This window comes from Talpa europaea (assembly GCF_964194135.1).
Source record: "Talpa europaea genome assembly, chromosome: 1".
Taxonomy (NCBI): Eukaryota; Metazoa; Chordata; class Mammalia; order Eulipotyphla; family Talpidae; genus Talpa; species Talpa europaea.
The window spans coordinates 57,756,291-57,773,794 of record NC_140073.1 but is presented as its reverse complement, the minus strand read 5'-3'; the positions used below and the strand labels follow the sequence as shown (position 1 = coordinate 57,773,794).

General features: G+C 33.5%; 1 protein-coding gene across 1 annotated transcript in view; it reads right to left on the bottom strand.

Annotated features, from left to right (window-relative positions):
• TMEM135 (transmembrane protein 135) overlaps nucleotides 1-17,504 on the bottom strand; it is a gene marked incomplete at both ends in the record, with an annotated part of 130,769 nt that overhangs the window by 52,219 nt on the left and 61,046 nt on the right. The window contains one exon of the mRNA XM_084229062.1: nucleotides 16,283-16,329. Coding sequence (XP_084085188.1) covers nucleotides 16,283-16,329 — 47 coding nt within the window. The remainder of the gene's footprint in view (nucleotides 1-16,282; nucleotides 16,330-17,504) is intronic.

Below are 17,504 nucleotides of genomic sequence, written 5' to 3'. Positions count from 1 at the left end.
ATGCAGAAAAGAGAACCCTTGCACACTGTCAGAAATATAAATTAGTGCAGCCACTACGGAAAACAGCAGAGGTTTCTAAAAAGTTAAAGATAGAATTATTTTATGATCCAGCAATTCCACTTGTGCATACATAAGAAAATGAGAATACTAACTTGAAAGATAGAAGCACCCCATGTTCATAACTGCATTATTTACAATAGTCAAAATAGGGAAACAACCAAACCATTCATCAGTGAATGAACACGATAAAGAAAAATACAATGCACAATGCATATACACAGTGGACTACTGCTCAGCCATAAATAAAGGAAATGCCGTTATTTGCAACAATATCAATGAACCTAAGAATATTACCCCAGTTAATTAAATTAAAGATAAATTCCATATGATCTCATTTATATATGAGAAGAAAAAAGAAGAGAAGAGAAGAGAAGAGAAGAGAAGAGAAGAGAAGAGAAGAGAAGAGAAGAGAAGAGAAGAGAAGAGAAGAGAAGAGAAGAGAAGAGAAGAGAAGAGAAGAGAAGAGAAGAGAAAGAAAAAAGAAAAGAAAAGAAAAGAAAAGAAAAGAAAAGAAAAGAAAAGAAAAGAAAAGAAAAGAAAAGAAAAGAAAAGAAAAGAAAAGAAAAGAAAAAGCAAAAAAGAAAAGAAAGGAAAAGAGAAAAGAAAAGAAACCGAGCTCATAGATAAAGAGAACAGATTAATCATTGTCAGAGGCAGTAAGTGGTAAGGTAAGAAGAGTGAAAGGGGTAAAAAAAAAAAAAATGTAAGTTCCAGTTATAAAATAAGTAAGTTCTTGGGTTGTACTGTAGAGCATTTTGATTGCAGTTAACCTTACTTTACTACATATTTAGACATTGCTAAAGAAATTGTACCTATGGTTTCAAATGTTAATTAGACTTACTATAACTACTATTCAGTAGTTTTGAAATAACAAGTAGTAGTTTAAAATAAATTACTCAGGATTCTATTTACACTTTTGCCTCTACAGCAATATGAGTTAAAACATGTCACAAAATCCTCGGAGATTCAATTTCTTCATGATAAAAGTAACAATGATGTTATTATATAATCTCTAATTGGCTTCAAACTCTAAAACTCTATGATCCCCTGAAATATTAAGTATTACTATCATACCCTTTAAAGGAAAACACCCTTGTTTATGAAATTTTACAACATATCAAGTGAACATAATAAAATGACACTGAGCATGTAGTCCATAAATTTTTAAACTTCCGTTATTTTTAGGCTAGAATAAATAACCATCAGCACCCATGTCAAATACATAAACTACAGTGAAAGCATGACACTGAAGTTTGGCTCCCTAAGTACCAAGCCAAAAAAAAAAAAAAAAAGTACAAGTTGAGTTTTCAACTTTAAAGCATGGAACAAACCCTAAAAAAAGAGAAGAGAGGATAAATGTATGCTGTTCACTAAAATTCTCTTATCCAATCTCCATGTAAGGGACTGCATTTAATAAGAGAAATTGAATTTCCCTATTTTCTTCCTATAAAACATTATGTTTACACCCATTGCTCTAAGATTAAAAAAAAATTACTCCCATATATAAATGTTAATACCAGTTAAACTGCATGCTTACTAGAGTCAGCTGATCTTGTTCCCAAGTGTTTATCATTTGCATCTCTTAATGCTATTATGTAACTGACCTCCATTTACATAAACCAAAAGGAAGAAAAGTTTTCCCTGCATAGAAACTGGGCTCAATGCTTCGGGAAGACAGTATTTTGTAGGTATGGTCTATATAACAAAAACAACTAAGAACTCCAGCTAGGAGACTCATACTCAAAGAAAATGCTTTTGTAAGAAAGTAGATATTTATACACTAGAGGTGGTTCAAATAAAGTACTTAACGCATACACATATGGACATCATGGAGAATATGCTAGTGAAAATAACCCTCACGCCATCGCCAAAGGACACATTTCCTGCATCACTTTCATGCCCTTAGGCTGGTGTGGGAATGACCACGGGGAGGGGGTATCTGCCCCAACCGATGAGGGTGACTGTGACTGTGACACAGGCAGGACTGGCCTAGCCAACGTGCCCATCACAGGGTGCTGAGATTGCACGGTCGTTGCTTGCACAACACCTGAAAGTGGGGATCCTACACCTCTAAAACCCCAAAAAGTTGTAAATCAAGAAAAAGTAAGAAAGAAAAGGAAATGAAGGGAGTGGGGTGTGGGGAGAGAGGCTGGTTTCACCTACTGAAGAACATACATTACCTGAAGTTAAAACTGAGGTAATAAAGAAAAAAATATATGGAAATACTAAAGGAAGTTGATGTTGAGAAGAAAATAAAAGACGGGGGTGGGAGGAGACCGAATAATCTAAAACAATTATATGAATATGTGTTTTCTGTTTCAAGTGAGAAATTTAGTGTAAGCTTGCTCCATATTCTTACAAAGCTATTTGGAGAATATGTCCTGACTATGTTATGAACAACTGGAACAGGCTCTTAAGAGTAGTAGTAGTAATTTCTCTGTATTTTTTATTACAGATTATATGAAATATTTTATAATTTATTTCTCACTCAGAGTGCTATTCTAGGACCAGCAGCACTGGCATCACTGGGAACTTGTTGGAAATGCAAAGGCTTGAATTCCACCCCAGACACATTGAATCAAAATCTGAATTTTGAATCAAAATCTAAATTTTGATAAAGATCCCTAAGTAATTTGCATGCACCTTAAATTAAATTTAAATTAATAACAGTTCATTTTATACCTATTTATTTTTTAAGATTTGTTTGTTTATGCATATAAGAGTTGGGGTATAGGCCAGAGGTGTGGGAGGGTGTGAGAGTATTCACCAAAGACAGAGTAGGAAGCAGAACAGGTGGATCTACTTAAATACACTGCTGAGGGGAGCAGCGGGGACACAGGAGAGGTCTGCTGCACCATGTGAGTAGCTCCCTGGTTGACTGGGAATGGAACTCTGGGAATCAAACTCGTGCTGCAGTGGCTGGCAATAGTTTGATAGCGCTGTCTTTAACTGCGGTGCCCCCCCATTTTATACTTCTTTAAAATTAATATGTACTTAGAAATCAATAAAACTAACTTCTTTGATAATGAACAAATTTTTATGTTTCATCTCTGGTGTCCTAGGGGTTATGTCTCAGTGCAATCACCACTATAGCCTGAGTTTGATCCCTGGCCAGGGAGCAACCCACATGGCACAGCAGACCTCTCCTGTCTCCCGGCTGTTCCCCTCAGCAGTGTGTTTCAGTAAATCTGCCTGTCCTGTTCCCCACTCTGTCTCTGGTAAATCCTCTCACCCTCTCCACCCTTACCCCCGCCCCATATCTCTGGTCTATATTTCAGTTCTTCTAGGCACACACAAAAAGTTTTTTGTCTGCTTTTCCAAAAATAGTAAAAAAAAAAAACCCACTATTTTATTAGGTCAATATTTTCTAAGATAAACATTACATCAGTTCAACTTATACCAATTCACAGCTCCTTCTAATCATGAAAATGTAATAGAAAATTATAAGGAATTTAGGCTAAAATCCCAAAGAAACAGACAATAATAACTTTATGAAAGTGATCACATACATTAATGATTATAAAATTTTTGGTTGAGTAATGCCAATAAGGTTGGCTTGCATAATAAATCTCCTCATACATTTCATACCAGAAGTTGCTGGTAATTTTTAAAAGGTGCGGTGAGGAGAGTCTTCTTTCTTAAGAATCCCAGAAGACATATTAAAATAACTCCCTGCATGTAAAGTTTAACTGAAATATTAGAACTGGGAATATCTAAGTTAAAAAACGTATTTTAGTAAATATGAAAGAAATGACTAAAATTGTGCACTTAACATTAGAGCTTTATGATTTTGTGACAGAAAAAAAATAAAATCTGATAAGCTTAATTGCTTTCCATCATCTAACTGTTTATATTATTCTTGTTCTGAATATGCCCAAGGAGCTCAAAGTCATAAGAAAGACATACTCCATTTCAGAGAACAAATCACTTCAGAGTCCTCCAGGGCAGCATGATTCAGAGGTCCCGGGTTGCTACAGCAACTCATTCATTCTCTGAGGACTAGGAATCCAAAGCTATGTTCTCCTCCTCCTTTTATTTTTCATTTTAGGATGACAGAAACATGACAAACAGCCAGCACTCAGTCACCATCAAGACCCCACTAGTACAATGAGGCTTTGTGATTGACAAGAGAATACAAAAAAAGGGAGGAGACCCACGTTTTCCTTCCTCTCAGGAAGACTGGCTGAAATTTTAGAACTTAAAAGCTTTCCCCATTTTGAGCAGCTCACCTTCCAGGTAAACACTACCTGGTTCAGTGACTCAGTCACACTTGAAAAGCAAAATCTGTGCTGAGCATGGATAATGGTAGCAAAGTATACTGTTTTACTGTGAATTTCAGCTCAGCACAGTTCTAAGGGATACAGTTCCTCTCAGGCAGCCCCGTCACTGAACCTATACAGCAAAAACCTCCATATATGGGTATTTTATTTGAAGATTTAAGAATACACATTGGAATAAATCTAAAACTTGTTATCTGTGATATTTTGAAAAACGATAGAAGAAAAAACATGATAGATATAAATTTTAAAACAATTTCCTTCCATGCGTTTCAGTTAAATAACTTTCTGTGACAATGATTCTGAAATATCTGCAAACAGAAAATATAGTAAAATTCTTCTTCAAAATAGAACCAATATCAAAATATAATCAAACATAATCTAAGAAATAGATACTCAAACTATAATCATGCTAAGAACTTGTTATTTATACTTCCCAAAACTGTAAATTTAATTCTACTGAAACTAAATTGAAATGCTTTAACAAGGGACTTCACACATATTTAAAGTGCACTCCAGTGATCAGTCTTTAACTGGTCACCTGTGACTTTTCCTTTCTCTCAGCAAATGCATTAGATTTCTATTTGCGAATATATTCACTAAAAGTCTAGATGTTTCATACAAATAAATTTATCTTGACACCAAAACCTTGTTTTCTTGCAATTAATACATTTATATCATATCATAGTAATATATTTATCAAATTAGACTTCACTGAAAATCCTATAAAATTTTCATTACATGGTATTTTTAAGATGTCACTACCAAAAATATGTCACTACCAAGTTAAAAAATTCTAATTCATAAATATCAGAAAAAAATTTTAGTCTTATCAGGACAATACTATGATAACATAATCTCATATATTCTTGTGACCTTTATTGTGCCTTTTTTCTATTACTTCCCTTCTAACTCTAAAGTTTAAAATCTCAAAACTAAGAGCATACATATTCTAAAATGCAGTTCTCACAGTTCTGGAGAGATAACAAGCCTTGCAATGCACTTACATAATCTCCTGTCATTCTACAACAGAACATTCCTTCTTAAAATACACCTCAGGAGAAACAAAACAAGTTTCCTGATGTTCTTTTTCAAAATATCCCTATATGCTCACAAAAAAATGGTAACATCCCTAAGATGTAGCATCCAAGGGAATGTGTAATGGTTTAACACTGAAACACCATACCACTGTGCAACAAAGGTCTGTTTCCAGGTCAGCTGTTTCTGGTAAACACCTTAATTATACATTCACATATTACACAAACTCACTACTTAGAGTATATCACTCAATGTTTTTAGTATATTCACAGACATATGTAGCCATGATAATTACTTTGGGAACATTTTCATCATCATTTAAAAAAACCCACATCCTTTAGCAGTAACTCTCCGTTCCTCCCCCAAGTCCCACAGTCACAAGCAACACTAATCCACTATCATGATGTACCTGTCTATCATAGACATGTCATATAAATGGAACCACGCAATATGTGATCATTTTAGACAGATTTGGGTAATAAAAACAGGTAACATATATTGAGTGTTTACAATGTGACATACACTTAATATTCCAATAACCCCATCAGGTAAATGGTAAATGCCATTATTACTTTCATTATTACGAGCCCCAAGAGAAACCTGAGGCATAAAGAGGCTAAATGATTTACCCAAGATCACAAAACAAGTTACAGAATGATGATCTGAACCTACACAATATAGCTCCAGACCTCATGTACCTAGCAAGCTGCAGTGTACCTTGGTTACCTCTCAAAGAACTCAAGCAGAAGACAGCAGAACAATAAGTGGGACATGGCGGGGGGGACATATTAAATTATAGCATTCCTCTTAATTAACAAAGCAAACATTTAACTACTTCAAATTTGAACACATGTAGCAGTTCATTTTAAGAACTTTCAGTGATTAGTAACAATTGTCCTTCAAAAGGAAGCATACCTCTCAGTACACATAAGAGGATTCCCAGAACTTGAAGTAGATGCTGCTATCATTATTATAGTAACATTCACATTGCTAAAATTTATCACCAGTTTATTAATGAAGAATTGAAGATTTGACTAAGAATCCTTTGCATGGTTTATAAAAATTAGTTGTGTGTTCGGGTGTGCACATGTGTGTATATGTGTATAAATCAAACAGCAGGCTTTGTGATTCAGACTATCTATGTTGGGTTGCCTGCTTCCTACTTCATAGCACTTATTGCTAATCACAGAAAGTTCTCAGACTTCCCTAATGCAAATGTGCCATACAATCTAACTGCTATAAGCTCACATCTATTATATATGTGGAATATATATATACACACACACGGACTGAGGGAGCAAGAGACAAAGGAGGAAGAAAAGGAGCAAGGAAAGAGGGATAAGGTGACAAGGAAGGGGTGGGGTTGGTGTGTGGAAGGCAGATGAGAAGGAGAGACAGAGAGAGACAAAGACATAGAAATGGCCCAAAAGAAACACAAAGGTGCAAAGAGATTATGAGTGGTGGTGGCAGTGATGGATGGTGATAAAGATGATGACAACTTTCTGTAATGTTACTTTCCTACAAGTAAAAAAAAAAAAATTACCAAAAAATCCACATTACTTTGCGGTCACTTACCCGCTAATGTGTTGTACAAAGCTGTTTTTCTAATTCACAAAGTATAATGTACCATTATAGAGTTTAGTCATCATTTTATTGTCATCACAAATTCTTAAATTTAAAAATCTATCTAGGGTATTGTGTGTGTGTGTGTGTGTGTGTGTATCCCTCGTGTACACACACGTAATATAATTCAAATAAAGCCAAAACATGATTCTTAAAGTATCTACAAGTACTTCATCATCATTTCATAGGCAGCTTCCAACATCTATATTTGTCTTTTACAAATTAAATCAATCCCAAAGGACTTTAATCTCATTTATTCAAAAAGATTTTTATCTCAAGCCCAAATGAACAGCTGTAACGAAGATTGGGATGTGTAAGTGTGTAAATTTATATATTTGAAATCTTTGGTTTTGTTTAATACAATACATCTAATACTATTTAGCCATACAAACACTAAATTAAACTCAAAGTTTATGCTTTCAGACTTCATTGTAAAAGATCCCCATTAAAAGAATATTCTTTAAGAGAAAGGAAGCTTGCCTGGAGACAGTAGTTGGCCTACACGTTGGGATAGCAAAAGGTTTTCAGCTTTATTTTTATAATAGACACCTGAAACTTAATGAAATTTCATTAGAAAGATGAAAAATCTTTCCCAGTTGACTTAGTACATCTTGGCTATTGAGAATAATGTCACTATTAACACAATACATCCCTCTAAATTAGTGTTTTCCTATTCTTTGAACAGATATTTAGAAATGGAACTTCTGGACCCGTGGTATTTCCATTTTTAGCTTTTGAAGGAATCGCCATACTTCTCTCCACAGAAGCTACACCAATATATAGTCCCACCAATAGTGAACAAGAGTTCCTTCGTCCCTGTACTCTGACCAACACAAGTAGTTTCCAGTCTTTTTATATCGGCCTTGATCACAGTTGTCAGTTGATATCCAATTGTTGTTTTGGTTTGCATTTCCCTAATAATATGTGATGTTAGCATTTCTTCACATGCCTATTGACTATCTGCACATCTTTTGAGAAGTGTCTACACAAACCTTCTGCCCAGTTATTGATTGGGTTGTTTGTTTTGTTGTTGTTGAGTTTATATGAGTTCTTTATAGACTTTTGGATATTAACATCTTTTCAGATGAATGATGTACAACTGTCTTCTCCAGGAGACTGTCAGTCCTCGCTCCTATTTATGTGTGACCTGCCCTCATGAACACACCCCCACCCCTCCATCTTCTATCATCATTACTCTGAGGGATAGGATTTCAACATAAGAATTATAGGGGACAAAAACATTAAGAACATAGCTGGTGATAGTTTTATAATTTACCAAGATGATATACTAATAAATTCTGGAAAAATACTGCCTTGTAACTATAATGAATATACACAAAAATGAATGTAGATTCCTAAAATAAAAATGGCCGCTCTGGCCAAACGTAGCTATGGCCTCCTTTTATCCCACTGTTTATGGCAATTGTTTCCCTTTCATATACCTTCTCTTCTCTGTTGCTTTCCACCCCTACAGGCAAGAGATAAGTCAGAAGCAGCTGCAAGGAAACAGGGTTAAGTGCTTGGCAGATACTGTTTAAAACATCCTGTGGCTTTGTAAATTGAGTTATGATAACATGATGCACTATGATTCCTAGGGAGATTTGCAACACGCAGAGAAAAAACTCTGGTTCTATTCCTTATCCATTTTAAGTGTTTTAGATTTCTGTACGCAGTTTAATGGACAGTCTAACAACCAGTTGAAAATAGGCAGGGAACGAAGAGACATAAGGCCAAATCTTGCTATTTGGGGAATTCAGAACAATCTGCATCTTCCCTACTCACTTTTCTCTCCTTATGCCAAACATGCACCTCCCCACACAGTGTCTATCCACTCTCTACTGCTGAGACACCTACTTCTCTAGTCTTCCCATTTGCTATTCTGCCCTAATATCCGTCGTCAAAAAGGCAACATAGAGAGGAAGAGATGGAGAAGTTAAAAAAGGAAAAAGAGTCGAAGAAAAGATCTAGTTTAACTCAGAATCTCAATCCCGTGGCTCTTTAATATGCAGTGTTAACCTTATCATTAGTTTTATTTTTAACCATTCTCACCCTAAGACCGAATTCTGTTCTTCTATTCCCCAGCTTCGCATTCTCCATGCTCTGAGTGCTTGCTCCAAACAAGGGATTCTGTGCAGCAGCTCAGAACTGGGTAACTCTCAGTCCCTCTCCTTTAGCTCTAATATAATGAACATCAATGTATATTCCCAAAGAAATAATGCCATAAACATTATTTGTGATATAATATCATTAATATTATTTCTATAGTTCCACAAGTACATTTTATGGATTCATACACAGGTTCAATAAATTTTAAGGACTGTCTTGGAAATATAAACATTATTTTAAAAAATAATTTTCTTCTAGGATTTCTAAGTTTTCATAGCCACAGAGATAAATTTACAGATGAAAAATTTAAGATGAAAGAGACCAAGTAACTTGCTAAAGGACACAATTAGTAAGTGGTAGAGCCAAAACCTAAAGAGAGGTCTGTTCTGTGTGTCATAAAAGACTGTTCAATTTCTATCAGATCCTGGAACCTCCTAAAACACATCTAGATTTTCATTTCATTAAGTCAATGAAAATTATGAAAACATAATTTTTTTACTTCAAGTCATTAAATGGTTTAATTTTAGTGACATTCATTCAAGCACTTCCTGGACATTCTCTTACTCAAAACACCATTAATATATCAGTACCAATATTAATAAACCATCGTTGACATCACAGGGGGTAGGAGTATGTGCAATGTACTTAAATTAAGGATTCAACACAACTGTTAGAAATTTACCATTATTGGGCCTCCCTGGTGGCTCAAGGGGTTAAGACGCAACCTATAAAGCTATCCGCAGTCACTGCAACACAAGTTTGATCCCCGGCCAGGGAGCTACCCACATGGTGCAGCAGACCTCTCCTGCCTCGCCTGCTGCTCCCCTCAGCAGTGCATTTCAGTCAGTCTGTCCTGTTCCCTGCTCTGTCTCTGGTGAATCCTCTCGCCCCCCCACACCTCTGGACTGTACCCCAGTTCTTGTATACATAAACAAATAAATCTTTTAAAAAAAGAAATTTACCATTATTTATTATTTCTCTTACCTATGAAAATTTGATTGCTAAGACTTCTGCAAAGGTTACATTTCTATAAGCAAGAGGAATTTCTTGTTAATCAAATCAAATGCTTCATTGAAATATGCTTTGTTAAACATCTGTGAACTGTCATTTTCATAACAAAAATATTTTTACTTCTCATAACTACTACAGAGTAAACTGAATTTAGAAGAGGAATTCTGTCAATACAATAACTACAATTTGTAAAACTTGGAACAAATTCTTTTTCATGATACACCTATTATTACTATTAAATTCTAACTAAATTGTAATTTACAAATTAACAATGCTAGCAAAGGTTAAAATGTATAGGGTCAGAAGTACACACAATGCAATCAGTTTTAAAAAAGAAACATGATCACGATTTATATTTTATTTTAACTGCAAACCAACATGATCCATAAAGATGCTCCAATAGCCAGTGAGTGGAATGACAGAACAACTACAGGCAAAATAAGCTTCCTACAATGAATGATAAGAGTGTATACTTAGTGCCATCAGCAAAATTAAGACATTTACATTTAGAAATTGCCATTTCTATTCATGAAAATAAACTTGTACCAAGTTTTTGAAATACAGTTAGCCACTTTTGACATGATTGTGTCCCACTAAGTTCGCACTTTAGGAGTTGCACTTTAAGGTCATACTACTTCTCCATATACTATTTCTGTCTTCTACTGAAATCAAAAAAACACTTACATCTGTTAAAAAAGTGTTTGAGCAATTCCTTTATCTAGGTACAAATATCTTAACAGTTGACAACCAAAAATTGAAGACAGATTTGTCACATCCAGAATAATACATTCACCAAATGGGCAGACTAATCTCAAAGGTAAGAGCAGACTTGTAAGACTTGATATTAAGTATTCATTCTCAGAGGAAGTGATTTACAACATCTGTGAACCTATATTTCCTCACCTTTTCCATTTACGATGAAAAAAGCAACAATCTTATCAATTTCTGTCCTCTTTTTTGTACAAATGTTGCATGTTTTATAAATCACTGCTTTTATAAATCACTGGTTTATAAATTACTGGTGATAATTATGGAAGTGCCTTATTTCACCTGCACATACCTTCTTAAAAAACTGGTTTCACATCTCCATGTTTATTTTTTTTTATAACAGGCTTATTTATCTTTTAAGTATGACAATGAATTTAGGAAGCAAAAGATATTAGATTTTTCTATTTCCTGCATCTTTCAGTTAAACCATATGTCCATGGCTTTCAAACAAAGCCCAATTTCTTCCTAATCATCATGATCTCTTGCACTAAGTGGGTTTAATAATCTACCCGTGTATATGAGATCACATTGTAGACAATTCTCTTCCTTTCTCATTTTCTAACATGTTAATATTTGCTGCTTGTGAAACCTTCTCTTATTCACTTAAACTTTGCCATAATCTAGTCTATCTCGTCTAAAAATAAATTAAAAAGTAAGAGTAAATGCAAAAGAAAAACCTTTACTCTTCCAACGATTTGCCCTCACTTCCCTCAAGCTTCATGATTTTACTATATTGATTCTCCATCCTCATGGAATATTTGTTTGTTTTCACTGCATTTTATTTTTCATTTTCTGCCAAACTTTATTGAGGAATAATTGACAAATATAATTGTATGTATTTTAAATGTGCAACATGTCATATTTATTAATCCATTATCCCAACTAAATTACATAAATTTCTCTAGCAAGTTACCTTACTAAAATATATCTTACTAAATATATCTACAGCATTAACAGTAAAAAATAATGTCCTATTCTTGAAATGCTCTATTCTTTTTTAGTCTATAAAGCAAGCACTACTCTAAATTATTTTTGCTAAGATAACAATCACTCAATCACTGTGCTTGGTGCCCACAGGCATTAGTTCAGTTTTTACTCATACCCCAGTTGTTACCCATTAGTAAGTCAAATAAATAAAATAGAATAAATAGGTAAAATAGAATAGAAAATAGAAAACATTCAAATACATGTAATAAAGTTAAGTATTATTCTGGGAAATGTGTGGGTATATCCTCAACATAAACCAAAATAAAATATAATTCTTATTTTCAGTCACATTCAAAAAGTATGAGAGACTGTGATTTATTCAATCCCTACAGACCTATGAGGTACGTTTTATAAAACAATTTACATTTTTTAATCATGAAGACATTGAGAAGTTAATGTAATTTGTCCACAATGAAACAACTAGTTTATAGTCAAGAAAAGCCCCTATTTACCTTCTGAATTTCAGATACCCAAGCCATATACATATTTCTCCATGTGTATGTTCTAAATGCACCCTCACATTCAGTATTTGTAAAACCTGTCCTTAGTTTCTGTACATTTTCTAATCATCTCACTTTCTACTTTTTTGTCTAAGCAGCAATTCTTAGGTAAATTCACTCTTTGCCATATTATTACCATAACCATCTCACTTGTAGGTAACTACAACAGTGTCCTCCCATTTGGAGGAGGTCAATATGCCCTCTCCAACTCCCCCGTTCACTCTGCACCGCTGCTAGTAATAGCTTCAAAATAAACATCTAATTACTGATGGTAAATTTTACTAACCTTGAAATAAAATTTTTAGCCTCCAAATGCCATGTGAAGTTTTAATCAAGAGAGTGAATTTCTGTGTACTTTTAGGGAATACTTTAAAATATAGAACATAACTGATATTTAAAGAATTCTCATTAAAATCAGGAAATGGTTGAAAGACCCAGATCAAAAGTTGTTTACTTGCTGTTAAAGTTATTTCATACATACTAAGTTAAATATCTGTAAAGAAATTCAAGTACAATCACAAGCATCTTTCACCCAAGAATTGTAGCTTATGCAGCCAACAAAAATCATTTTTGTAAAGTTAAAATTACTTCTACACCTTAAGACTAATTAAATGCTTTATAATTTGTCCCTTCAAGAGAGAGCTGACTAGAATTCTGATACTGTTTCTAATATGTTTAAACACAATAGTAAATTTAATTTTCACTGGTTTCTAACTAAAAATGCAACACTTCCTAAGCTTACATCAGATTACTGAAGATATGCTTATTGTGAGTCTGTCCTAGAGATTAGCCACTGTGTCTGTACACACAGCAGTCTGTAGATTAGCTGCTATGAGAAGTCTGAGTCTTTCAACCTACATGTTTAAACTAACTTTTGGATTTGTTATTACCTTTGCAAAGTCAGGTGGCAAGAATTTCCAACTAGGAACTCACTAGAATGGGATTAAATTTGTCATAATATACTTCATGACACTATTTTAAATTAAATTATTTTTAAGATATTATGCTGAATTCAGTTTTCCCAATTTTTAGTATTTTCATCATACACAGATACTTAATGTTGAATGAATAAAACCACCAAAAGAATGCTTGAAAGTGTCACCTTTCATTGCTTTTGTGAGTAGATTAAGTTTAACATTTCTAGCATGGTGTTTGTGTTGAGAAAACGGGCAGATAATGCCCTAAAAATAACTATGACTATAGCCTACAAAATGATAAAATGACTGAAGAAGGCAGAGGCTCATGAATAATGCCCACTAGGGTTACACAAAGAATCTTCCTTCAAAAACATCTCCCATATACTGTACCACAATTCCTAACAGAATGTATGTGTTGGTATCAAAAGACAGACAGGTGGGTGGCAGGCAAACTAGACAAAACCAGAACTCTCTCTTCACATATTACCTCAAGTCAAGATCCTGGACTGTTCCAGGATTCCATTTAAACAAGTCTTATTTCTAGTGTGCAGACTGAAAACCAAGATCACCAAGTATGAGAGAATGTATGTAAAACTTTTTAAATTGCCTATAAAAATTATTATAGGTAGATATTTTCATTACATATTTTAGTAACCATAGTTTCAATACTAAAAACATGGTGCTAATTTTTAAGTAAATTCATAATATACATTACATACTATGTCAAAATACTTCCATATCCAGAACGCCTAGAAAATTCTTATGGAACTACTTCCTCCAATTCTTTAAAAAAAAAAAAAAGAAAACTGCCACATTGTTTCTCTTATGTGTTAGGACTGGAAACACAAATTGACTCATTTCTAACATAAAATATTTCCATTACACTGTTCTCAAAGGAGGTAACCATAAATGGAGTACTGGGGACGATATCATTTAATATTACCCATTTTTATTCCATTAGAATTAAAATAATTGTCAATAAATGCGAACTCATATAGTTAAAATAAAATTGAATTTTAATAATAAGACATTCTAATGTAATTAGATGTGCTAACTGCTATGTAGAACATTGCTTGTTCATTCCAAACACATGTTGGAGTTCAGATAAACATATAACATTGTTTTCTTTGCTTGTAGTATTTATAAATGGTTGTATTTTACAATTTACCAAACCTCTTTTGTTCAGTTACTCAAACTAGCTTCTGCCAAGAACACTAGGCATTTGGCAATAGTACTTCTTCTGGGAGAAAAACAACCCCTTTTCCTCAGAAAATTGAAAATGTTTGTCTTGGCACGAAAACCTTGTATTGAGACCTCTGGAAAGTATTTTAAATTGTTGTTTTTAACCTAGACTTTGTGACTGAAACAGGAAAAAGTTCCATAGCTCTGCAACAAAATACAAATTTATAGGGTTGAGTTTCATTCTTACTAGGATGATGGCAGGAGTTCTGAAAATATAATTTCCTAGGATCATGCTAAAAATTTGGCATTAATATTCAAGAATTTGTTTTTATAAAACCTCAAAAACTCCTGATGACTAAGAAATGCCAAACGTTGTTTAAATACACTGTCTTTAAATACCATATTGGAAAGGATTGCTTCATTTTGATATTCTTTTGGATGTTGACAAAAATAAATTTACTTGATAGCATACTGTACTCCTGTATATGTCAACAAAAGATGTATTCCTAAGTTTTTATCTACAGAGCTACAGTTATATAGATGTAAACCTCTATGCCCTTAAAATATTTGCAAATACCAAAAACCAGCTTTACCTCAATAAACATAATTGAAAAAGGAGAGAAATGATGGGAGTAATAAGGTGTTTATGAAGATATATTAAAAATCATAGTTGAATCAATTCACAAAGACAACTAGATAAAAGCAACAATTTTTCAGTCACTAATAATTGACAATAAATACCAAACATTCTACTGCCAATTCTTTGCAGATCAAGTCCTATCTACCTTGAGTCTTACCCATATTTTTCCCTTCTAACCACCTGACATAAGAACAGTGACAGCAACATGTTATAACATGTAACATTTCTGGCAAAGTCAAAATAAATTAAAACTATATCATTGTGCTTGTCATTTATTAGGATGTCTGACACAACGTTAGTGGTTTAGAAATTCTGGTCTGGCTGGTCTGTATTTGTTGTTTTGTTTTTTTCTAAATACAGATATCTACTAAGTACATCTTATGCATTTTATATGCCTATACATTATGTATGCATATATGTATGTAGATTAAAAATTCATAATTGCCTTTTTTAATTAAGTACACATTTTGATTTTTAAAACTTGGCCCTTCCTGCTATGATTGAATTCTACTTTTATTTAGAAAAATCAAGAAAGATTCTATTCAAATGACTGAAATAATAGCAAAATAAATGAAAATTACTGTTAATACTGAGGCTAAAGATAATGAAGGAGTGGACTCTTCCTAATCAATTATCTTTTTCTTCCACTGCTGTGGTTTTACAATTACAGACAAAAATCATTCCCATAGGCATTGAAATCTTGAATCATCCTAACACTTTCCCATATTCCTCAGTCTCAGTGCCAATGTAAAGTACAAATCTGACATTATAAACTAATTTAGTATTTTGCAATGGTTAGTGCAGGAGGTTACCTTAACAGAAAACTTTTGTTAAGCAACCTCACCACCCTTTTCCAATTTAAAAATATAATGTTGATTCTTTTAAAGGAAGAGTGAAGAATAATTAAAACAAGGTTCACAAGAATTTCTTTATCAGAATTTGTCAAAATAGACATATAAGTAGAATGTAAAGGAAAAAACTTCCTTCTGAAGTTCTTTCTCTTCTCTCTATTCATTAAAGAACAGTGCTTTGCTTCTGACCATTCCAGGAGGGGAAAATCCTCAGGCCACTTAGGGTACATAATTATTTGGGCAACACTTTAAACATGATTAATAATAAAATTACAATGAAATAGTTTTTTCTATTAAAACAAATAGGAATAATAAAACATACCTGAAAAAGAACATGTACATGGCAGCTGTGATGCAGAATAAAAGGACCTACAACAAGGAGAAAATACATTACTTGTAAAAGAACAATGACATCATCATTTGTGTCTTATAAAAACAAAATACAATTAAATCATGTGCCTGAGACAATTTAAGGAAATGCGAAACCAGTCAAACACATTTATCATTCCGTATTTTCCAAACCAACCATATTAGGTTAATAATAAGCCTGTAATAATCTTACTTTTACACATATATGTATATATACGCACACACACATTACTACAATATGCATACAGATTTGCTAGAAGGCTAACCGAGTTGTAAAGGGAACAGTTAATTTTTTTAAGTGTCTTTAAGAATATGTATGGTAATGACGTAACTTCAGAACATTCAATTTTGTATAATCATCAGCAAGCAAATCTAAATTTATTCACTATAATATCAAGACCACATATTTTTAATGTAAAATACAGTTCAGTTGTCAACTAATTCTAATCAACAAGAAAGATGCTAAAAACAGAATCATCTTTCATGGGAAAGCTATACAATAGCTATTTAATAGCTACATAATAGCTATTAAATTCTTTGAAAAGCAGACAGAAGCACATAGTAAGTCAGGAGCAAAGAAACTCCCTCTGCAGCAGCACTGTATAACACAATATACTGGGAGGGTACATGGGAAGAACTCAGGAACCAAGTCCTAACCAAAGCTAAGTTATGCCACCAAAGAGAATCTCCATAAAGTTGTTTTAAATCACCTAAAACAAACAAACAAAATCACCTAAAACAGGAGTTGTGAATACATTCTTATGCTAACCACAACATAAACTGACTATAAGGATTGTCAACTTAGACAATCAACAGACAATTTTAACTGTGTAAGACTGACCAAGAACAAAAATGAAAATGGTACAAAATAGTGTTCTGTTATTTCCAATACAAATAATTTATTTAAAAATTGTATGATAGTTTCATTATCAGTCAAACTTGAAAATTTTGCCACCTAGGTTTTTTTTTTTTTTTTTTTTTTTTAATTTAAAGACTTATTTATTTATTTATATAAGCACTGGATTCAGTCAGAAGCGCAGGAGGGTGAGAGGATTCAACAGAGCCAGAGCGGGGAACAGAACAGGCAGACTGACGAAATACACTGCTAAGGGGAGCAGCGGGTGCGGCAGGAAAGGTCTGTGTGCCATGTGGGATTCTCGCCAGCAGCCAGCACT